At 39.3% G+C, this 24,355-nt stretch overlaps 1 protein-coding gene across 1 annotated transcript in view; it reads right to left on the bottom strand.

Annotated features, from left to right (window-relative positions):
- Positions 1-2,472: 2,472 nt before the first annotated feature.
- Positions 2,473-24,355, bottom strand: part of LOC140465908 (vesicle-fusing ATPase) — a 273,650-nt gene continuing 251,767 nt past the window's right edge. Inside the window, exons 20-21 of the mRNA XM_072561838.1 lie at positions 8,608-8,663; positions 2,473-5,669 (exon numbers count right to left, since the gene is read on the bottom strand). Coding sequence (XP_072417939.1) covers positions 5,639-5,669; positions 8,608-8,663 — 87 coding nt within the window. The 3' untranslated portion in view covers positions 2,473-5,638. The remainder of the gene's footprint in view (positions 5,670-8,607; positions 8,664-24,355) is intronic.

Here is a 24,355-nt window from a genome sequence, read left to right as displayed (position 1 = left end):
AGCACCTGCATGCCCTGCAGTCTTTTGTTTTAGCAATCATTTTGATTTGCTCTTTGTAAAATCTCCCTTCAACACTTATTCCACAATCCATGGCAGTGCTGATCCAATAGCAGACACAGCAACAACACTAACATATATGTGGTACTGTACACACTGAAATACCTAAAATCAATTTGTACAATCATTTTTGAAATGCAGTAATAGTAGATCAACCAAAATTCTGAATCATTAAAAGGCCATAAAAGACCTTTAGATGTGTGACCTTTAAAGAGGTGAAGAAGTTAATGAGAAACCATAATTGTGGTTAAAATAGAAGGTGATGTGCATGACAGTTAAATTCCCTAACTGTGGATTAATTTAAAAATAACTAGTCTTGTTGGCAAGGTTGCACATTAGTGATGAACACTGTTTGCCAGAGTGGATGTGGTCTTGTTTAACATTGGATGTATTTGGCCATTCAGCCCACTGAACCTGCCCCAGGATTTCACAAGATCAGTGCTGATCTAATTACTGTTTTAATTCCATATTTGCTGTTGTCCTCCACTGCACCCCACCCCCGACACCCCATCAACCAGAGACTCCCTTTTAACTCAAAAATCTATCTAACACAGTCTTGAATGTACTAAATTTTGCTGAGAGGTGCGAGGGAGGAGCGGAGGACTGCTGGGAAGGTGAGTGTAACAGTTTAAATGATCCATTCTCCACTGGCATCTGTAAAATTCCAAATAAGTAATCAACAGCAGAAATTCCTAACAAATGCAAGAGTCTCCATTTTTCAAACTGTGCTCCCCGGTTCTAGATTTCCCAAGGGAAATTTCTCTCAGTACCTACCCTATCAAGTCCATTCAGAATCTTACATTCCAATATCATCTACTCTCTCATGTCTCTAACTCCAGTGAGGTTAAGCCTACCAACTCAACCTTTCCTCATAAGACAACGCCTTTGTCCCAGGAATCAGCCTTGTGAATCTTGTCTAAGCCACTTCCAAAGAGTAAGGAGATCCCCTAGGTAAGGGCATCAAAGCTTCACACAGTATACCACTTGCAATCTAACGTCCTGTACCTGCTGCAGAATGACAATTATCCCACTTTCAAAATTTGCATTAAAGGCAACATTTCATATGCCTACCCAACTTACCAAGAACATCCATGCTCCTCTGCCTCAGGATTCTGTAGTTTCTCCATTCTGCTCTTCTATTCTTCCTGACAAAGGGGGAAACCTCACCTTATATTCTATCTACCAAATATTTTCCTACTTATAACCTCTTTTTGAGACCTGTAGAGAACTTACAGTATCATCTCTTTGCAACCACTCTATTTGTTTTGCATGCATTTAATAATACTTCAAACATAGGTTGCCAATCAAGTCTGCTATCTACATCGTTATTACATCATACCCTTTTGACATTATTCCATCTCACCACTTTTCCATCACATTCATTCTCTTCAGAAGTCTCCAATTGTCTCTTGGAATCTATTTTGTATTGCTCATTTTAATGGTTTGTCCTGATGATTTATTTAATTAGCGTAATTTTTACCTTTGCGTTTAAAAAAAACATTTCTATTGGAACTCTTGCTTTACTTTCCCAAGTATTCCTACATCTCAGTACATGGGATTTACTGTTTATTCAAAATAAAAATTAATGAGCACCTTAAAGCCTCTTGCAGTCGATAAAAAAAACTTCTTGAACTTCCCAAAACAACTCAAACCTCAATCTCAGCTTGTAGCTCAATGATTTTGCATCTTCCACAAATGACGAGAACATAGGCAGCTGAAGGTGATCGCAAACTGACATATATAGCGATGGCTGTGTAAATCTGAATGTACAGGACTCACCTGATTTTTTTTTCAATTAATCTTGACCAAGCCAAGTATGACTTGAAACATTAGTCTGGTAGCAATCGTTCCTGATTTCTGCATCCTTGCTGTCCTAAGTATATGATCTTGAACGTACAACAGCAATGTAAAGAAAATGTAATGGTTCACAGATAGAACAGAGTTCAAAGTTAATGTCAATCAGAGCAGTGTTCTGCTTTGAGAGTGGGCACCGAAAAAAATCAAGAACTGTTAAATGAGTTGGATGGCAACAGCATCTCCTTACTCAAAGCAGGGAATGATACCTTCACAATCTGCACATATCATCTGTTTTTAGCCTCTTCCTCAGGTTAAGTTCATCAGCTAAAGGCCATTTCCATTATGGTTCAGAAGAGAGCCAAAATTAAAACATCAACCATACACAAACATGCACAGTTGGCAGACTGGAATCAATTGCAAGGTCACAAGAGAGGTTCTTTGATGCTACCAGGTAAGAACCAGGCTTGGCCCTGTCCAGGTAGTGAAGTTATTTGCAAGGCCATTTGTTACGTGCCTTCACAGACAAACAGATAACCTGCAGAATGCACTTGTTAAAAATTCCTGATAAAGATCCTCAAATCCCATCCAATGAAAAGTATATTCAACATAGCCACTCTATAGGTTTTGCTCATGTTTTTAATTACGCATCATAAAGGTACCTAATGAAGTTTATCATCTGCATGATTACTACATCATTAAAGCTTCATTTAAATACAATACATTAAAGAGTACACTTTCACTGTAAAAAGATTTACATCACACCAGAACAGTATTCATTATGATTCAGGAGATGGGGCCAGCACAGATCAACAAAGAATATCAGGGTATGATCATAATGGGATTATACCCATTAATCCATACAAACAGATCACAGCTATCAACTACCCATTAGAAAGCCAACACAGAAAAGCTTGGATTTCATTTAATTCTCTTGAATACTTACACATTGTAAACAGCACAGAAATAAATACAGTACTGGAGGTAAGTTTCATTCCCAAACAAGACGTCAAAACATTTATCAGTAGACATCTGCATTTCAGGTTTTGGTTTGAACATTTCCATAATTTTCCCAAAATTGATATTTAAAGGAAGAATTTCAATAGATTAAAGACAGAATTTCAGAGGTGTTCTAGAAATGTGCTTGCCTAATTTTTGTATTTTGCTAGCATCTATTAACACTGTTAAGGTGCCTACACACTGTATTGCTGAAGTCTTAATTTTTGACTACATTCACTCACATCGCCTATGATGTTTAGAAAACTGCAAATCTCAGATCTTGTACACGAAGACATATGGCCATGGACCAATGATAAAATGAGAAGATACCCATCAACTTCAGTAGTTGATTTTCTCAGAAATGTCTTTAAGTAACTGGAGTCTGAACGTTCGCCAGAGCAGTACTCCATCGGGTTGCTATTAATGCTGGAAACCAATGGTGATGTGAAGAGGGAAAGGGGAAGGCTACATTGATAAGAAAGATTTCTACAGTCCTGTTAATGTTGTTCTAAGTGGTTTAGCTCCAGAGAGATAAATAGACCAACCTGTATTTTAACAGTAGCAAGCTTGTCAGATAATGTTTCATAATGGAGAAAAAAATGTATGATTAGTCAAGCAAGACAGACAAAGTTAAAATGCCCTTATTCCTTAAACCTTGGTTTCAAAAGTAGCCTTTGATACACTTAAAAGGTTGCTGGAATTTTGGAATTGGACAGTGCAGAATAGAGGAAAGCCATTTGGCACACTGAACCTACACTGACATTGCTGAGGAGTTAGTCTATGCTCCTCTTCTTTTCCCATATAACAAAGCTACAATACACATTATATGTATAACATAGGAATCATTTCATCTGTTATTTATGAATACTGTTTCCTTTCCACTTCAGATACCATACTTAATTGCTTTGTTTGATCCCTGACTATCTGGTACTGACAGCTTCTTGGATGGTCATCAGTTCATCCAAGTGTAACAGTGGCCATTCTTGGATATGAATAAACAAATAGTGGACTTTTCATGTTGCACAGAAGAATTGCTGAAATGTAGAGGCACATTTCTACAATATTCACATTATATCTATATAATTATTTCCCATTAAAACTTAATTTGCAAAGAAAGTCATGCTGCTATTAGCAATTTATCTTTTCAATTATATTCTTATCTGGTCTATGGCATTAGGCTGTAGAAGAAACTCTAACATTAACTTGTTGGGCTGAGGGCTTGCTTATCTGGTGTCATTTCTGAGGGGTTTTGGAGAGTATCGAACCTTCTCAAGCATTGTTGGCCATTTCAGAATCCAGCTTGAAAAATCTCAGAGTAAGGCATTTAAAATGTACTAAGAATATGTTTACTAACTATTCAGGTCCGACTGGCTACTAATTAATCTGTATCCACATCAGGTTGTGCCTTCCAAATCTTACCTACTCACGGCAGAAATATGGCTTTCCTCATGTCATCTTTCAGACTCGTACCCCATTCACATTTCTGTATTCTCTTATTGACTCTTCAGTCATTTAAAACCCTTCATGAATTAAATCTCTTTGGCTTCTCTGCTGTAAGGAGAACATTCTTGTAACACTATTACAGATGATCATCAAAAAGAGCAATGAACCATTTTTACATCACATCAGCTCCCCAAACCACAGGGAACCAAAATAAAATTAGACTCTGTTCAGTACATTTCTTAGGTTGTACCGGTTGCAATTTCCTTTGGATCTCTCTTATCCACAGGATCTTTAAGACTAAGTGGTTAGAAAATATGAGCATTACTTCCAGGACTAAGATTTGTACAAACCCAATTTTTGTTAACTAGTGATTCCACTGAATAGCAGGATTACAGAAAATGACAGCTGGAAATAAGGGCCATGCCTCGAAAGCATTTGACACAGTAGTCAAAGAAACAGAAGAAAATGATGATTTACTGCAATTCAACAAAGTATTTAAAAAAACGAGCACAAAATGCCAAACATCAGACTAGGTATATTTTGTACATTAAAAGAATTCATCTAAGAGAAAGATTTAATTGTGATTTTTTTTAAAAATCAACATGGTGTAGGCATTCAGATTCTTTTGAGACATAAATGGGAGGCTCAGTAAATATTTGCATAGTGTAAGAAGCCATTCCAACATCAGTATTTAAAATCATAAAACTCAAAAATCCTGACCTGCATTAAGTATAAATGGCATCTAAAGAAAATTCAAAAGTAACAATCAAATAAAGTTCAAGTGGTCCCTGTACAGCTGATACAAGACCTGCCCAGTTACAGCATATCCCAAATGCAACTAATCCCCACTTACATGTGTGACAATATGTGCAAAAGCCTGTTGCAAGATTTCCACTATCTTCGGTTATTATAGAGCAATTTATTTTTGGATTCTTTGTACAGAACCAAACCAACACATTCTAGGGTTCCAAAACAATGATGCTGGTTGGGACTTTATCTCAATGCCACTCAGTTCCTAATCTGTGAAATTTAATGATATAACACAATTTTATTTGAGGGGATTGGGGGTAAGCAGAAGGGAAGGTGACTGAAACAGCTCTGATTACTAGCAAATGAAAACATCCCTGAAAAGAATCTTGTAAATTTCCCACATTAAACACTAGTAAAACCAAGAATGCAGATGTCTTTTTTTTAAAGTTAAGACATAAGAGAATTGTCTCTGCAAGGAACATGCAAAATGCTAAGTTTCAGACCGAAGATTCATTTTTCCAAGTTAAATTGTCAAGTTGGTGCTTCATTTGTTGGTTGCAATTCACAGTATCCATCAAAATAGTGATTTCTCTTTCTAATCCCAATTATTCCGGCGATGAGGATCACTGCAGAGTAGAAAAAGAAATCAGTATTGAAGATAATTTTTATTAATGTAGCAACTTGTTAACTCTAAACTCAATTATTCCAATGCTCTTATAACCAGCTTCAGTCTTTGCACCCTCCATGACGAGCCCAACCAAAGTTCTGCTAACCATATCCCAATTCTTATCAAGTCTAGTTCAACCTTCACCCTTGTGCCTGTTGCTTCCACACTTGGTAATGCCGTGTCGTTAAAGTTTTCAGCACAGTTTTCAAATTTCTCCATGTTCTTTCCCCTCGATATTGCGAATCTCCTCCACTCCTGTACTGTAAAACATCTCTATACTTGTCTAATTCCAGACTTTTATACATCTCCAATTTTCATTACTTTATAGGTGGTGACAGTATTTTAAGCTGCCAGTCTCATAAGCTCTGGAATGTCCTCCCTAAATCTCTCTCCCTACTTCACCTTTAACACACTCCTTCTAACCTATATCTTAGACCAAGCTTTCAGTAATCTGCTCATGGATTCTGTCTCAAATGCAACTGAGAATGCTCTACCACAGAACAGAACATTTGGTCCAGTGAACCTATGCTGATTCTTTCAAACAGCAAATAGAAAGCTCCAGTCCACTTCTCTTTCCCAAATCTTTGCAATTTTTCTCCTTCAAGTATTTATCCAAGTTATTTTTGAAGACTATTGGTGATTCTGTATCTCTATTAAGGCAGTACTTCCAAATCCCAACCATTTGCTGTAATATGGTGCTTTTGAGACTTTTGTCAATCACCTTAAATTAGTGTCCTCTAAGCATTGATTATCCAGCCAATGGAATAGAAAGTCTTTCTGTATCTACTCTGACCAAACCCCTCAAGATTTTTGAGCATCTCTCTCAAATTTCCTCTCTGCTCCAAGGACAAAAATATCAATTCTGTTAATCTATTTGCATAACTGCAATCCCAAATCCTCAAAGCCATTTTAGTAAGTGAGCAGGTAAGAATTAAACTATTCCAATTGGTGGAAAAATTGAGAAAACAGGGAAAAGACTAATGTATAAAATGATCAACGGTGATACGATGAAACATTTTTCACAAAGTGACAGTGCGTTTCTCATGCGTGGGAATTCAATGAAGGCAGTCAAGAGGGAATTGGATTATTACCTGAAAAAGGAAGAACCTCTTTTGTATTGTATCAGTTCTTAACTACAGTGCTATGCCACATTAGTTAGTTACTTCATCTAACAAGCTTTTGGGAAGCTGGTTTGGCATTTAAACTGTAATTATGGGTATGGTGCATACACCACATTACTGTGCACTCATCAATACCAAATATCCCTCTGGAGAAGTAGTATTAGATGAACAACATTTTGATGACATGGTGGCTCAGTGGTTAGCACTGCTGCCTCATAATAACAGGGACTTGGATTCGATTCCAGCCTCGGCTGAAAGTTTGGAGTTTGATATGATAGATAGGAAATCCTTTCTGATTTTTATTTTATAGATTATCCTTTTAAAATTCCTTTCTTGGCTTTTGAATGCTTCCAGAACAACCTGATGAAGGAGCAACACTCCGAAAGCTAGTGTTTCCAAAAAAACCTGTTGAACTATAACCTGGTGTTATGTGATTTTTAATTTTGTACACTCCAGTCCAACTCAGTGTCTGTGTGGTTTTCCTCCCACTGTCCAAAGCTGACCAGGTCAGGTGGATTGGCCATGTGAAATTGCCCCATAGTATTCAGGGATGTTGAGGTTAGATGGGCTAGCCATGGGAAATGCAGGGTTGCAGGGATAGGGTGGTGGGATTGATCTGCGTGGCATGATCTTTGGAGGGTCAGTGCAGATCATTTGGCTGAATAGCCTGTTTCCACACTGTAGGGATTCTATGAACATTTCAACTTATAAGAATATCTAAGTAACTGAACATTATGAATACAGGAGAGATTGGAAACAAGGCACAAAAAGCCATTTTTGGAGGAGTGGGGTTTACTGAAACCACGACTAAACAGGCAGGCTTCTGAGGATATTTTTGTTGACAAAGGTAGCTGTACCAAAGTGGAAGGATTTAGTAAGAGAACTGGGTACTGGATAGTCATCACGAAGGCATCTGTCACCAGCGGTGGGTCAGAGACCAAAGGATTAAAATAGGTCAGATATGAAGCTATGGATTTGGAGAAGGTGGCAAAGGTGGAGTCAAGTTCCATATTTGGAGATGCCTGTGTTGGACTGGAGTGTACAAAATTAAAAATCACGTAACACCAGGTTATAGTTCAACAAGTTTATTTGGAAGCACTAGCTTTTGGGGTGTTGCTCCTTCATCATGTGGTTCTGGAAGCATTTAAAAGCCAAGAAAGGAATTTTAAAAGGATAATCTGTAAAATAAAAATCTGAAAGGATTTCCTATCTATCATACAGTTTCAAATTCAACAAACCTTATCAATTAAGTTCCCTCATTACAACATTATTGTTTCTCTATCATGAATATAATGTCTTTGTATTTCAATTGGGGAAATTTTAATTCTACGAATTTAAAACACTGCTTACACTTTGAACCATAACGATAGTCTTACAAGTAATGGATTGTACAACTTAACTAGAGAGCTGTGACTTAATAACAGGCTACAAATACCCCAAAGCATTTGAGTCGTATTCTTGCAGTTAGGATATTGTCTGAACTCTTTGGCTTTTAAAAAGAGTTTTACCACAGACTCCGAGTACGTTTTCTATCATTTTGTGTTTGCACCTAACCCTACATGGAAAATCAGTAGTGTCTCATGCATTCTTAGTGATATTTAAAGAAGGGAAATGCAAAGTTATATGAACAAAATCATAACTGCATTTGATCACTGATTGGAATTGAATAGATGAAACATCACCCGCGCAATATTTTTCCCTCTTATTTCTTTTGTAGAAGATAATGATTCATAAGGAAGTTATGAGAGAGATGGGGTGGGGAATAACAAAACCAACCTTCCTTCTTCTTTTAGCAATGCTAGAAATTTGTTCACACGATGTTCAGGCCCCATCTGAAAGACAAATTAAGACCAATGTGATACAATGTTTAGTGAATAAGGATTAAAATCAAGGAGTAGATCAGTCAAATTTTCTGAAAGGAAAAAAGACTTCATATTTATTATCACACTATTTACATCCCAAAACAATTCACAGCCATTTAAGTCGGTTTGATGTGGCATTATTGATGTTATCTAGGCAGACACAAAAGTTGACTTGCCCACCAATAAGTTCTGGAAACTGCTATTAGATAAATAACCAGATGATCGGATGCAAATGATAGTCCAGAGATCAGTGTTGGCTAGGACATTGTTTTACATAGAATATAGAACATTACAATGCAGTACAGGCCCTTCAGCCCTTGATGTTGCGCCGACCTGTGGAACCAATCTGAAGCCCATCTATCCTACACTATTCTATTATCATCCATAGGTCTATCCAATGACCATTTAAATGCCCTTAAAGTTGGCAAGTCTACTCCTGTTGCAGGCAGGACGTTCCAACCCCCGTACTACTGAGTAAAGAAACAACTTCGGACATCTGTCCTATATTTATCACCCCTCAATTTAAAACTATATTCCCTCGTGTTAGCCATCACTATTCGAGGAAAAAGGCTCTCACTGTCCACTTTATCTAACCCTCTGATTTTCTTATAGGTCTTAATTAAGTCACTTTTCAACATTCTTCTCTCTAACAAAAACAGCCTCAAGTCCCTTAGCCTTTCCTCTTAAGTCCTTCTCTCCATACTAGGCAACATCCTAGTAAATCTCCTCTGGACTCTCTCCAAAGCATCTACATCCTTCCTATAACGAGGTGACCAAACTGTACACAATACTCCAAGTGCAGCCACACCAGAGTATGGTATAGCTGCATCATGAACTCATGGCTCAGAAACTCAATCCCTCTACCAATAAAAGCTAAAATACCATATGTTTTCTTAACAATCCTATTAACCTGGGTGGCAACTTCAGGGATCTAAGTACATGGACATAGAGATCTCTCTGCTCATCTACACTACCAAGAGTCTTACCATTAGCCCAGTACTTTTTATTCATGTTGCTCCTTCCAAAGTGAATCACCTCACAGTTTTCCACATTAAACTCAGTTTGCCACCTCTCAGCCTAGCTCTGCAGCTTTATCTGTGTCCCTCTATAACCTACAACATCTTTCAGCACTACCAAAACTCCACCAACTTTAGTGTCAATTGCAAGCTTACTGACCTATCCTTCTACGCCTTCATCCTGGTCACTTATAAAAACAGCAGCAGTGGCCCCAAAACAGATCCTTGCGGTACACCACTAGTAACGGTACTCCAGGATGAACAAGTCCCATTAACCACCACTCTGTCATCTTTCAACTAGCCAATTTCTGATCCAAACCACTAAATCACCCTCAATCTCATGGCTGTATTTTGTGCAATTTCTTACCATGAGGAACCTTATCAAACGACTTACTGAAATCCATATAAACCACATCAATTGCTTTACACTCATCCACCTGTTTGGTCACCATCTCAAAGAACTCAGTGTGGTTTGTGGGGCACGACTTACCCTTCACAAAACTGTGTTGACTATCCCTAATCAACTTATTCCTCTCTAGATGATTATAAATCCTATCTCTTATAACCTTTTCCAACACTTAACCCACAACCGAAATAAAGCTCACTAGTCTATAGTTACTAGGATTGTCTCCACTCCCCTTCTTGAACATTTGCTATCCTCCAATCATCTGGCACTATTCCTGTAGACAATTGTTCTGAAACACTTTGAATAGCAACACAGGATCTTTTACTTCAACCATAAGTGAAGGTTAATTGCACCAAAAGGCAGCATTCCCTGAATACTGCAGTAGCATTAGGCTAAATTATCCGAGTAAATTTCACGAGTAGGACTTGAATCTGCAACATTCTGACTTAAAGGCAAGTGTGCTATCATGTAAGAAAAGGCCAAATACCAATTGTCACACAGTAGGATATGTAACACTGCCTCCTTTGCCATAAAGTTGTATTCTGAAACAACATGCCTGTTACTTTCTGCTTTTCACTGGATAACATAACTTACAAAACAGTAATGTCATATATTCTTGAAATCATTTGATCACTTCAGAAAAATTTCCACCAATATGCATCTGTCCCCCCACCCCTTCAAACTGGTCCATAACATTCTTGCTCACATACATTCATTGATAACTAATTAAGCTTTCATCTTTCTCACTTGACCAAACTTCAGTGAGCTTAAATTAGTGCAAAGTGTTTCCTGGTAGGAGTAAATTTATAGCCATTCACGATAGTTTAATCAGTTTAACCAACAAATAATTAAGCATAAGGTCAATTTCGAAAATAGGTTATGAGAAAAGCTGGTGAATTTGAGCACACCTTTAAACATAACAAAAAGGAGACCTTACAGAAATAATTAAGATATTAAAAGCTAAACAAGTGGTAAATAGAAAACACTATTTCAAAGTAACTGAAGGCATTGGATAAAACAGTTAATCATAGATTTTTAAGGTACAACAGGCTATTCAACTCACTGCGTGGCTCTTGAAAGAGCTACCCAGCTAATCCAAAACTATCTAAATTAATCACTTTCAGAAAGATATCTAGCTCTCTAATTGCCAGCTTAGCATTGATAAAGACAACTTCTTCACCGACAAAATGGCCACCACTTGGAATAGGCTTCCAATTTGATTCTATCATTGAGAATTAGTGAAATAACGTGGTGGTTCAAGTTAACCCTTTCATCCAGGATATCGGAAGTAACATGGCTCAAATGGTTTCCCTCAAAAATATTTATCCTGCGATTGTACAGAATAGGAAAATCTCTCAATCAACCCCACTTTGATGAATTAGCTGATCTCACCAGGGCAGCTGCAAAATGTGGGGAAAGCAAAATTTCTATTCCTGACTAGACAGAGCAACACTTGTTGGAAGGTGCAACAGTGGAAATAGTGCAAGAGGAGGAAAGGGTTCAGCTACAAAGTGGACTCAGTAAGTAGCCTGTTAACTTGGACAGTCTATGCTTTAACATACTTTCATGTTACCTGTAATGAGCAAATTAAGAATCTCATTAAATATTGGCATTTTCACGCGAGAATTCAAGAGTAAAAACATTGTAGCTCTACATCACTTGTTCTAAAGTCAGCTCTCTTCAACCTGCTCTTTGTTACTAGTGAATCTGGACATAACTAGTAGACATTTGAAGACATAACCTGGCAATCATTTATGATTTTCATATATAGGCACAACCAATGATCTCCAGTCAGGAACAGAACATAAAACATTTCCAGACTAACATTCTTATATTGGGCATAAAGCCATCAATAACACACTGATCAGGACTTGAATGCAGATAACTTCAATATTGCATTTGACAACATATTTCCTAATCAAATATCTTTCATATTCTAGACTACTGAGCAATAAGCACTTAATTTTTTTTAACTGCTATGAAGTCAGATTAAGAAGAAGAGATTAAAAAGAAATGACAACTGTATTCTAAAAACAGTCAAGTTTCAATCAATCATCCTTCTCAACATATTACTCAGCGTTATCTCCTAATGTCACCAAGAAACTAGAAGGTCATCGCTTTTATTCACTAGAGAATGTTTATCAGCAAAAGTCACTAAGACGGTGTGGTAACAGTTGGTTAACGTACTATTGGATGCAGCAGTTACAAGAGATAAAAGAGTTACAAGCAATCGTATCACTTCCCACAGAAATGTGGTTACATACAATATTACAATCTTTCCAATGCAACTTTTCCTATGCAAGACCTTGCATTTGCCCACACTCCCATCTCTGCATCCTCAAATTGTATTCACGAGCAGCTGCTCTCTGCTCTTTTCAGCTGCATAAAAACACACTGTAACAGAGTTGCTGCTCCATTTTCAGAGACTGGCTTCCATACCAGGATCTGTTTGAAGACTGTCAAACAGAACTGCTCCATTTCTAGAAAACCTTGCATATTTCCTCTTTACAGAAAATGTTAATATGTTCCTGAACTGCCAAGTCGAAGAACTGGTTCACTCAAATCCCACAGCATTAGCTTTCTACTTACCTTTTGCTACTTAGCTGTTCAATCCCACTGAACCGTCAGTGCACATGGGCATTTTTTGGAAATTAATGACATCATAATCAGGAGACTGACTCCCTTTCACAATACTACTCAACCCATTTTGGGCTTTAAGGAACACTATGCAAAGAGAAGTACAGGCTTTTTCCCAAGATATTTTTCCTGAAGCTTGTGGATTGCCAAACTGCTGATCAAAGTGGATCAGTACAACTGAAGCAAAATAAGCAATGCCAAAAATTCAGCAAATATATAAAACAGAGCAACGGTTGGTAATATTCAAAACCAATTTAAAACATCTATTACACAAATTAACTAGCTGATCCACTCAGAATAAGGTGACTTATGGTAACTAAAGCTAAATAACGTTTAGATGATCAGTTTACATAATTAAAAAGCAATCAGCCTTTTGGTGATATGTGGTGCTTTCGAGGTTTCCAACAAAGAAAAATCTTGCTGATAATAATTCCTTTATTTATGTGGCACCTTTAACATAATAAACTGTCCCTTTTCGCACTCCCTCAGTACCTCTCTCTCCAATTTCGTCCAGCCTCACAGCCTGACAAGACAAGTACACTTATCTTGCACAGATCTTTTGTGAATTTCCAATTTAATTCCTACCATCACTGGTGACTCTGGCTTCTCTAACAATAATTTCCAGCATTATAACACAAAACATGATGCCAAGCCACATAATGATCAGGATTTTGGTGAACAGTGATGATGATAAAGAGTATTTTAGGAGGAAATAAGAAAATAAGCAGAGAGCTTAGAGCCTGGACATCAGAAAACACTACCACTTTGGTGGTGTCATTTAAATTGGAGAATCACAAAAAGTCAGTATTAGATAGGATGGATAAGAGGGAAATACAGTACGAGAGTGAGCGAGAATGAGAAAGGGCCCAGGGACAGTTGTGAAAATAAGGTTGAGCATTCTAAAATCAAGATGCTCCTCAATTTGGAGCCAATGCAAGTCAGTGAGTATATGGGTGATAAGTGAATGGTACTGGATTGAGTTATGGACAGAGGTGCTCAAAGGCCTAGACTTTTACAGCAGGTAGAATGTGGGAGGACCAGATAGGACTGTTTTGGAACAGTTAAGTTTAGTGATAACAAAGGCATGAAACTGAAACCAGGAACTTCGCCACTGGATCCTAAGCAAACTCCCTCCGGTAAGAAAATTACACTGGGTCAGAAGTAAAGATTTCCTGTTGAAGGGCTTTTGCCTGAAACATTGACTTTCCTGCTCCTCAGATGCTGCCTGACCTGCTGTGCTTTTCCAGCATCACTCTACTCTTGATTCAGATCTCCAGCATCTGCAGTCCTCATTTTTGCCACACTGGATCCTAAGCAGACCCTTTGCAAAAATACACTGAACTGCAACCTACCTGCTCCACAGGGTCCTAGGAAGGATCATTTAACTGGAAGCAGTCACTATCCACTCCATCAGACCACTGGACCACTCAAATGCAAGAAACCTGCAAGCAAGTGGGGTAAGCGTGCCGGCCTGCTAATAAGTCTGAGATGAGGCGGTTTCAAGACCCCCTTCCGAGCTTACTCCGAGCAAATGTACAATCTCTGGAGAACAAGCTGGACAAACTCAGATCACAGTTCAGCTTCCAGCATGAACTGCGGGACTGCAACTCACTCTGCTTCATAGAATTCTGGCTCAACCCATCCATTCCCGACTGCGCACTTCAGGCTGATGGTTTTTCTATCCATCGTATGGACCCTACAGCGTCCTTGATTAGATTAGATTAGATTACTTACAGTGTGGAAACAGGCCCTTCGGCCCAACAAGTCCACACCGACCCACTGAAGCGCAACCCACCCATACCCCTACATTTACCCCTTACCTAACACTATGGGTAATTTAGCATGGCCAATTCACCTGACCTGCACATCTTTGGACTGTGGGAGGAAACCGGAGCACCCGGAGGAAACCCACACAGACACTGGGAGAATGTGCAAACTCCACACAGAGAGTCGCCTGAGGCAGGAATTGAACTCCGGGTCTCTGGCGCTGTAAGGCAGCAGTGCTAACCACTGTGCCACCGTGCCGCCCACAAAGACAAAGCATGGGTAAGACAAAGCGTGGAGGGGTTTGCTTTTTAAATCAACAACTTGTGGTGCACAGACATTCCAACCTTGGGCAGCCATTACTCTCCAAACCTTGAATTTCTCACCATCAAATGCCACCCCCCCTCCTATCTACCATGGGAATTTACCGCTGCTATACTAACCACTGTGTACATACTGCCACAAGCAAAGGTTAAGGAAGCTCTGAATGTGCTGTACTCCACCGCTAACACCCTGGAGATAGAACACCCTGAGGCCCTATTTATTAAAACTGGTGACTTCAATCTAGCCAATCTATGGAAGTTATTGCCCAAGTACCTTCAGAACATTACCTACCCCATGAGGGGCTCGAACATTTTAGACCACTGGTACACCACTGTGAAAGGTGCCTACCGCTCCATCTCCCGCCCTAATTTCAGGAATTCTGACCGCAATGCCATGTGTCTTCTCCTGGCTTACAGGCAAAAGCTCAAGCAGGTGACCCTCTCGTGAATACAGGCCCCGGGCTGGTCAGAGGAGGCAGAGGATCAACTCCTGTGCTGTCTGGAATCGGCTGATTGGGCCACGTTCAAACAGGCCGCAGGTACCTTGGACGAGTACGCCACCACCGTCACAGACTTTATCAGCAAGTATGTGGAGGACTGCATACCGAGGAGGTCAATCCTGGTGTTCCCCTACAGGAAACCCTGAATGAATCAGGACATACAGAACCTGCTAAAAACCAGGCGTGAGAACTTTGGACCAGGAGACCCACTCAAATATAAGGAATCCAAGTATGACCTTCGCAGAGCCATTAAGACAGCCAAGGACCAATACCGATCCAAACTAGAGACCCAGACAGACACCAGGCGACTATAGCAAGGACTGAATTACATCACAGGTTCCAAAAAGAGACAGTGCAAGATGGCAACAATGACACATCCCTCCCAGATCGTCTCAACGCCTTCTATGCTCGCTTTGAGCAGAATTTTGGTGGAGAGGTAACACCTATTCCAACAAGTCCTGATGAACCTCTTCCAGCAGTCACTGCATCAGAGGTCAGGTCAGTTTTCTGTCATATGAATCCAAGGAAAGTGATGGGACCAGACGGAGTACCAGGCCGTGCACTCAGAACATGCACAGATCAACTGGCAGAGGTCTTCTCGGACACCTTCAACCTCTCCCTGCAGCAGCCCACTGTCCCTGCCTGTTTCGAGAGTGCCAACTTCATCCCTGTGCCTAAGATGGCTCATGCAACACGTCTCAATAACTAGTGGCCCCAACTTCATTGGTCAATGAAGTTTCAAACTTCGGCCTTTGAAAGGCTGTTCATGGCATTAATCAACTCCAGCCTCCCCACTATTCTTGACCCACTCCAATTTGCCTATCGGACCAATAGATCCACGTCAGATGCCATAGCACTTGCCCTTCACTCTCCCTAGAGCACCTTGACTCATTGACTACAGTTCAGCCTTCAACATATTATCTCCTCAAGACTGATTATTAAACTTAGTGATCTCGGACTAAGCCCCACCTCTGCAACTGATCCTCAGTTTCCTGACCCACAGGCCACAATCAGTGAAGATTGGGGACAGTATTTCATCCTCATTAACAGTCAACCCTGGAGCCCCCCAGGGGTGCGTACTCACTATATACCCATGACTGCGTTGCCAAATACCAGATTAATGCCATTTACAAGTTCGCTGATGACACCACCATAGTAGGTCGAATCTCAGATGGCAACGAAACAGACTACAGACGGGAGGTGGAAGACCTGGAAAAATGATGCACTGACAACAAACTAGCTCTCAATGCCGGCAAACCCAAGGAACTCATTATTGACTTTCGACGGGATGTTACTCATGCTCCCCCTGCACAATGACAGCACAGAGGTGGAACGAGTGGAGAGTATCAAGCTCCTGGGAGTGGTCACCCACAACAAGCTTTCTTGGACTCTTCATGTGGACGCACTGGTCACAAAGGCCCAAAAACGTTGCGTCTTCCTCAGGTAGCTGAGGAAATTTGGTATGATGGCAAATTGCCTTGCCAACTTTTATAGGTAAACCATCGAGAACAGTCTGTCTGGATGTATCATTACCTGGTATGGCAACTGTACCATTCAAGATCAGAGACGGTTACAGAGAATGGTGAACTCAGTCTAAAAAATCATGAAGGCCAACTTCTCATTGATAGAATCCATCTACCAGGCCTACTGTCAAGGAAAGGCCGCCAGCATTCTCAAAGATCCATCCCACCCTGGCATGTTTTTCTACAACACTGGGGAGAAGGTACAGAAGCCTGAACACACACATCAGTTGGTTTTGAAAAAGTTTCTACCTTACTGTTGTTAGAATACTGAATGGTCTCACAAACCCTTAATATTCGCCTGTAACTGTGTTTTTGCCGTTGTTTACCCATTATTTACTTATCTATGCTATTTAACTCTGTGATCTGCCTGTATTGCTGACAAGACAAAGCTTTTCAGTGTGCTTTGGTACATGTGACAATAAATTCAATTCAATTCATGAGGATTTCAGTAGCTGATGAGATTGGGCAACATCTGGAAGATAGAAATATGCAGTTTTAATAATGGTGTGAATGCATGATTAGAAGTCAATTGCTTGTCTCAGATTTTTTTTAGATTAGATTAATTAGATTCTCTACAGTGTGTAAACAGGCCCTTCTGCCCAACAAATCCACACTGCCCCTTTGAAGAGAAACCCACCCAAACCCATTCCTCTATATTTACCCCTGACTAACATTGGGGGCAATTTAGCGTGGCCAATTCACCTGACCTGAACATCTTTGGATTATGGGAGGAAACCGGAGCACCCAGAGGAAACCCACGCAGACACGGGGAGAATGTGCAAACTCCACACAGACAGGCGGGAATCGAACCCAGGACCCTGGTGCTGTGAGGCAGCAGTGCTAACCACTGAGCCACCGCTGCGAGGAAGAGATGGAGTCAATTGCTAGTGAAGAGAGTTTGCAGCAGAAATAGTTTGTCTTTCCAGTGTTTAAATGCAGGAAATGTCTGCTCACCTAGTACTAGCTGTTGAATAAGCACTCTGAGAACTTAGCAATACTGGAGGAATCAAGATGTGATGGCAACGTAGCGATGGACGTTGCTGCTGTACACAAAAATTAACTCTGTTTTCAGTCGATGATGCTAAGGGACAGCTTATAGACATGCAATACATAAAAGATTGTTTTACTTTATTAGGGTTCCAGGACTAAGGCAGAATTTTTATACAAAACCGGGGTTCCTTAAACCAGCAGTTACATTTCACAGAAGTCTACAATTCCATGAAAACCACAAACTTTGCTTATCACATTACCCTAACAAAACACAAAGACAAAGCACTTTCTATAATTAAAAATATTTCATGAACACACCCAATAAGCATAAACTTTTCCTGATTTTTAAAAAAAAACATACATTTAGAGCCACTTTAACACAATTAACATACCGAGATGCACTTCAATCTAACATATTTTCCTTAAATGCTTTTAAAACAAACTTCAACATCTTTGTTCAAACAAGAACTCTTGCTTCAGCAGACATGGATCTGGAGAAATGTATGATACCCAGAAATGTTCACAACCTACAATTCCCCTGACTATTTTTGTGCTGCGTGGATCTCGGAGGTCTGGGTGCATGAGCAATTTTCACAAGCAGAAGTCAATACAGTGGCATGCTAAGCAGTATGTATGAAATCTCTGAGGGGTTGCAAGGCCACACAATTTAGAGGGAACGCTGTTCACAATCGTAACCGCTACATAAAAAAACAAATTTACAGCCTAATTCTTATTTTCACAAAATTTCACAATCAACTTCAGTAGCACACAAGAGAGAGATTTTGGAGACTCGAAGTCATTACATAAAGGGTTTGTTATAAACTCTGTTGCAAATAATGTACAAACTCTTGCTTACAAGGTTAAAATCAAATGCGGTTTGTGAAATTTGTAATTCAATTCTAACTAAAATTGGACTTAATGATTTATGCTACTGGCATAGTTAAAATTGTGGTTTAGCTTGCATCTTTTAAATGTATAGCAAGAGAAGGGCAAACAGTGCCAAACCAGATTATATAGCAGTTTGGCATGGAGTTATCCGTACATCCAATTATAAAGGGTGGATTGGTGCAAGAACACATGTCGTGGCACTAAGGTTGCGCTCCCAATGAAAACACCCCTTCATTGGCAAAATTACTTAATAACCAGCCATACCGAATAATAGATCTCAGGTCCAATTGATAGTCGGTTAGAGGAGATGATCTCTGCTTTGGTAGCATGCTGTATCCTGGCAATTGAAACTGGCAACAAAAGCAAAGGTTTCATCAGAACCTGAACCTGAAATAATAATTATGCTACTCTGTCCACAGATGTTGTCAGATCTGCTGAGATTTTCCAACCACTTTTCCTGTGGTTTCAGATTTCTACCATTCACAATATTTTGCTTTTAAACAGGAATCAGTACCCTGTCTTAAGTAAAACAACATTAAACAATACTACCATTGTCAGCACAGCCTGCCTAATATCTCTCAAAGCAGAGTAAGGAATTTTCTCTCATATGTGATGCAATCCTACACCCATGTACCTGTGTCTGAATAAGAACTTGATACTAAAGGAAAAAAGGAAAGAATAGAAACATGACAAATGGCACCAAGCTTGAATGTGGTGAGTGGGGTGCATGAAGTTAAAAACAATACACTAGAGGGTATACTAGAGGGCCAGTCGTATTTTTTCAGGTTTTCACTGCAATGAACTAGGCATTATCTGAGCCCTGGTCATTATTGTGGATGTAGGCAATTTTATTGCTAAATCTTAATTCAGATTGAATCACAGTCTAAAATAATCTGTATGGGATGTTACTAGTTGGAAGTGGTTGCTCATCTCTTTTCAAGAGTCCCAAGTGTGTGCACTTTGAGCATGACAGCCTGTTTGAGTGACTGCTCATTCCAGCTATGAAATAGTTCTTCACATTGTGAGAGCAGGTAAAGATCACAAAATTATTAAACTCTTCTACCTTGGATAAACATACTCAACACCTTGCTGGCTACATTTAGAATCAAAGTGACTTGCTTCAAACAACATTACTGCAATTTCAGCCCAAATTTAAATTGGTTAAGGTGAAACTCTCCACTTTAGCTAAACCAGTTTAGTTGCATAGCATATCACATCTCAGTGTTTTAGAAACCAAAGCTCAAAGACCAAAACAATAATCTGATATTCAGCTAACCTCAATCCTGTATTGCCCAGGGTACATATATACCAATTTGAAGGCAAATGATGTGGTAAACACTAAAAACTATTCAAATTGCATTTGTGACAAATGTTGCAACAGATCTTCAACATTTCGACTTCTAAATGTCCACCCTCTTCCCAATCCATCCCTTTGTCCCCTCCTCTCCTGAAGATGCTAACTCTAGCAGTGGTCACTTTTGATTTGTCCCTTCTCAAGGAGTTTCTTAATGTTAGGGTGTGGTGAGCAACAGTGAGCTATTTAAACATAATTTTGATTGGAGTCAAATAAGTTCATATATGACCCGATGTCTATTACAAATAAAAAGAAACAGACTGCAATCCATAATATGGAAGCAAACAACAGAGGAAATACAGAACAAGTACAATATCTGTGTTAATTTGTAAGACAAAGTGGGGTATGTGTCTCAAAAAGGAAGCAAAAATGTCAATTAATATTTTTGTCTTTACAAATGCTAGTTGACTAGTTGCACATTTACAACACACAGTGTACAATATAAGCTTTCCAGCAGGAATCTGTGGACGGAGGACAGACAGCTAGGTCTTTCCTACCTTAGCTTTCTCTAGCACAGCATTCTGAACAAAAATGCTTCCACTAGAGCATTTCAGCTGGGATCAGAAAAATGAACAATGAGCATTCCTTATCTATACAACTGCCATAGGAACAGTACATCTCAGAAACTGAGAAAGCAGGCAGGGATTGCCAACCCTTCACAGTAGCCCTGCAACGTTTATCCATGTTAACCATTATTGGGTCCAGGTGAGCTAAACAATCACTGCTGAATTCAGGTTGGTTTGTGTTTAGGCCACCAAGGGTTTTTAAAAAGAAAGTAGTAGTTAAAAAAAAGTAAGAGATTATGTTTTGAATATACCAGGAACTAGAAATCAAATTAAAATGACAGAATCTTACATGTTGTAATCTGAATTATTGCTTAAAGCCAATTAACAGAGGGATAAGCCAACCAGGCTGAAGGAATGGCATTGGAAAAGGAGGATCCATTTCATGGGTTGGAACCTAGGCCTTGCAGAGCAGTCATAAAAACTTCATAATTATTAAATGGGAAAGGATTCAGATGGAAAAAAAATAGTACATAATTCAAAAACAAAACAAACCAAAAATACAGTAAATCAACAGACAGAAATTGTGCTTTAAGCACTATGAGGAAAACTAAAAAAAAAATGAAATAATTAAACGCGGAGATAGAAATAAAAAGCTTTACGGCAGAAGGACAGATTAGATTGTGAGACACAAGACAGCAACTTTATTCAATCACAGAATATAAAGAAACAAATGTTGCAGAGACAATTTAATGAACAATGGAATGTAAAAAGTAACAGCCACTACTGAAACATGCGACAAGATGCCAGAATGGAGGGCTATCAGGTCTACAGGAAAAGAAGAAAAAATGGTAGAGATATACCAACACCTTTTATGATTAAGACTCAAATAACTGCAATGATAAGAGGAGTTACAAGGATAAATAAACAGCAGTAGGGACATTTTCAGTAAAATTTTAAAAAAGAACAAATTGTTAATACTGTAGCAGGAGTTACGTATTGGCTAACTGCTTGCAGCTATGGAGTGATAGATTGCACTTGCACAGATTATTGCAAACCGGCAGTGAGGTATTAGCCAGGAATTGTGACTCAAAGTTTAGGATAGGCAGACTATCTTCAAGAGACACCAGTTAATTATCTTTCCGATGTTTGTTGGGTTTTTTTTGTGACAAATACTCTATAACCAATGGATAAACCATATCAGATTTTGATAAAATTAGTAACGAACCAGATGCAATTAACAGTCTAACCACGCATGAACATTTATCTAGTAGCAATTATAATTTGATAGTTCAATGCAATCATGGAAAGGGGAAAATATCTGAGATTTTAGATTTAAATAAGGCTACCTTTAATACTATAAAACAGATTCAACAAAAAAATTGGGCAAAACTATTAATGGATAAAGGAACAGGAGATTAGTGGCAGGCGTTCAAACAAGAATTGTTATACAGAACCAATTTATATCTCTAATGGTAAACAAAACAGCTATAGATGGCAAGAAAAGTAAGGACAAACATAATTTTTTTTAAAATCATAGAAAAATTCTAAACATTGTTATTGAACCTGAGGAACAGGAAAGGTACAAGCAACAGAAACATGATAAATGCTACAAAGTGTATGCAAAGAAACTTGCAAGGGAAAGCAACATCATCATAAAAATAATTTACAATTATGCCAAGGACAAGACGGTGGCCAACAGCAGTGTCAGTCTCTATGACGACAATGGAAACAAGATAAACGAAGCTATCTTGAATAATTGCTTTATCCATATTTATTATAAGGAGGTCAGGATGGTGACATTCGAAGAAAAATGACATTAAACGAGAGGCTTACAAAATTAACAATCAAATAGTAGCACTTATGAACACCAAACCTTCAGGACTAGACAGTTGCCATTCAAACAATTTAAAAGGTAGGTGTGAACATTTTATAAAAATTGTTTACAGGATGTGGGTATTACTGGCTGAGTCAGCATTTATTGCCTGTCTCCATTTGTCCTGAAGGTACTGGTGAGCTGCCTTTTTGAACTGCTGCAATCCTTTGGGTGCAGGCACAGCCACAGTGCTGTCAGGGAAGAAATTTCAGGATTTTGACCCAGTGATAGTGAAGGAATGTTGATATAGTTTCAACTCAATATGGTGCATGGCTTGGAAGGGGACTGCAGATGGTGGCATGCCCAGACATCTGCTGTCCTTGTCTTTCTGGATGGTCAAAGTCATGGTTTGGAAGTTGTTATTGGAGAAACCTTGGTGAGGTATTGCTGTGCTAATCACTGAATGCATTAGTGAAGGTGGGAGTTTGTGCATTAGGGTGCCAGTCAGGCTTTGTCTCGATTCATGTTCAGCTTCTTGAAGTTGAAGCTATACCCATCCAAATAAGTGGACAGTATTCAATCACATTCCTGATTTTTACGTTGTGATTGGCAATCAGGCACCTGGGAGACGGGTGTTACTCATTGCAGAATTCCCAAAGCTTTGACCTGCTTCTATAGCCACAATAGTTGTATGGTCAATGGCAATAACTTGGAAGTTGATAATGGGGATTCAGTAACAGTAATGCCATTAAATGTCAAAGGGAGATGGCCAAATTCTGCTATATTTGAGATGATTATTGGCATTTACTTGGCCCATACTTGTCACTTAACAGGTCTTGCTGCATATGACCACATGGTGCTTCACGATCTGAGGAACTGTGAATGGTGTTGAACACTGTACAATCTTCCGTGAATATGCCCACTACTAACCTTATGATGGAAGAAAGAGCAAAGAGGTAGTAGCTGAAGATAAGGAGGTCCGGCAGTGACGTCCTGGGACTGAGATGATTGGTTTGCAACAACTGCAATCTTCTTCCTTTTTGGTCGATATAACTTCATCTGACAGAATTTCTTATAATTCCCAAGGACTCATGTTTTGCTGGGATACTGAGAAATGCTGTATTGATGCAATAATAGTCACTCTCACCTCACCTCTGAGGTTCATTGCTTTTGTCCATGTTCGGACTAAGGCTGTAATGAGGTTAGGAGCTGAGTGGCTATACAAGAATCTAAACTGAGTATCAAACAGCAAATTATCCCTCAGCAAGTGCTGCTAGCTTCCTTTGGTCAGTTTGCTAATGATGGAGTGGAATGATGGGTCAGTCAGTGGGGGGAGTTAGATTTGTTCTGCTTTTTGTGGTCTGGGCATCTATTCAATTTTCTTCATTGCCAACTAGATGCTAATTTTACAGATATATTGAAACCGCTGGCCTACGGACATGGACAGTTCAGCAGCACAAGTCTTCTGTACTATTACTGGAATGTTTTCAGGATCCATTGCCTTGACATACTCCCTTCAGCTGTTTCTTGTTTGATTCACTCCATGAAATATCAAGTTGAAGACTGGTATTTGCAATGCTGGGGACTGCTGGAGGAGGCTGAGATGGATGGTTCACATTTCATCTCAAGTTTAAGATGGATGCAAATATCAGCCTCAATATTTGCACCAATGTGCTGGACATCATCAAAGATGGAGATTTCTGTGGAACTGCTTCTTCCTCTCAGTTATTGAATTGTCCACTACCATTCGCAATCGGATGTAGCAGGACTTTAGAACTTTTGCTCCGATGGTTGTGGGATCACTTAGCCCTGGTTATTGCATGCTGTATCTGCTATTTGGCAAGCAAATAATCCCAAATTGTAGTTTCATCAGGTAACACCTCATTTTCAGATATGCCTGCTGCTGCTACCGGCAAGTCCTCTTGCATCCTTCATTGAATTG

The sequence above is a fragment of the Chiloscyllium punctatum genome, chromosome 42 (genome assembly GCF_047496795.1).
Source record: "Chiloscyllium punctatum isolate Juve2018m chromosome 42, sChiPun1.3, whole genome shotgun sequence".
In the NCBI taxonomy this organism is placed as follows: Eukaryota; Metazoa; Chordata; class Chondrichthyes; order Orectolobiformes; family Hemiscylliidae; genus Chiloscyllium; species Chiloscyllium punctatum.
This window is presented reverse-complemented; position numbering and strand designations above follow the sequence as displayed.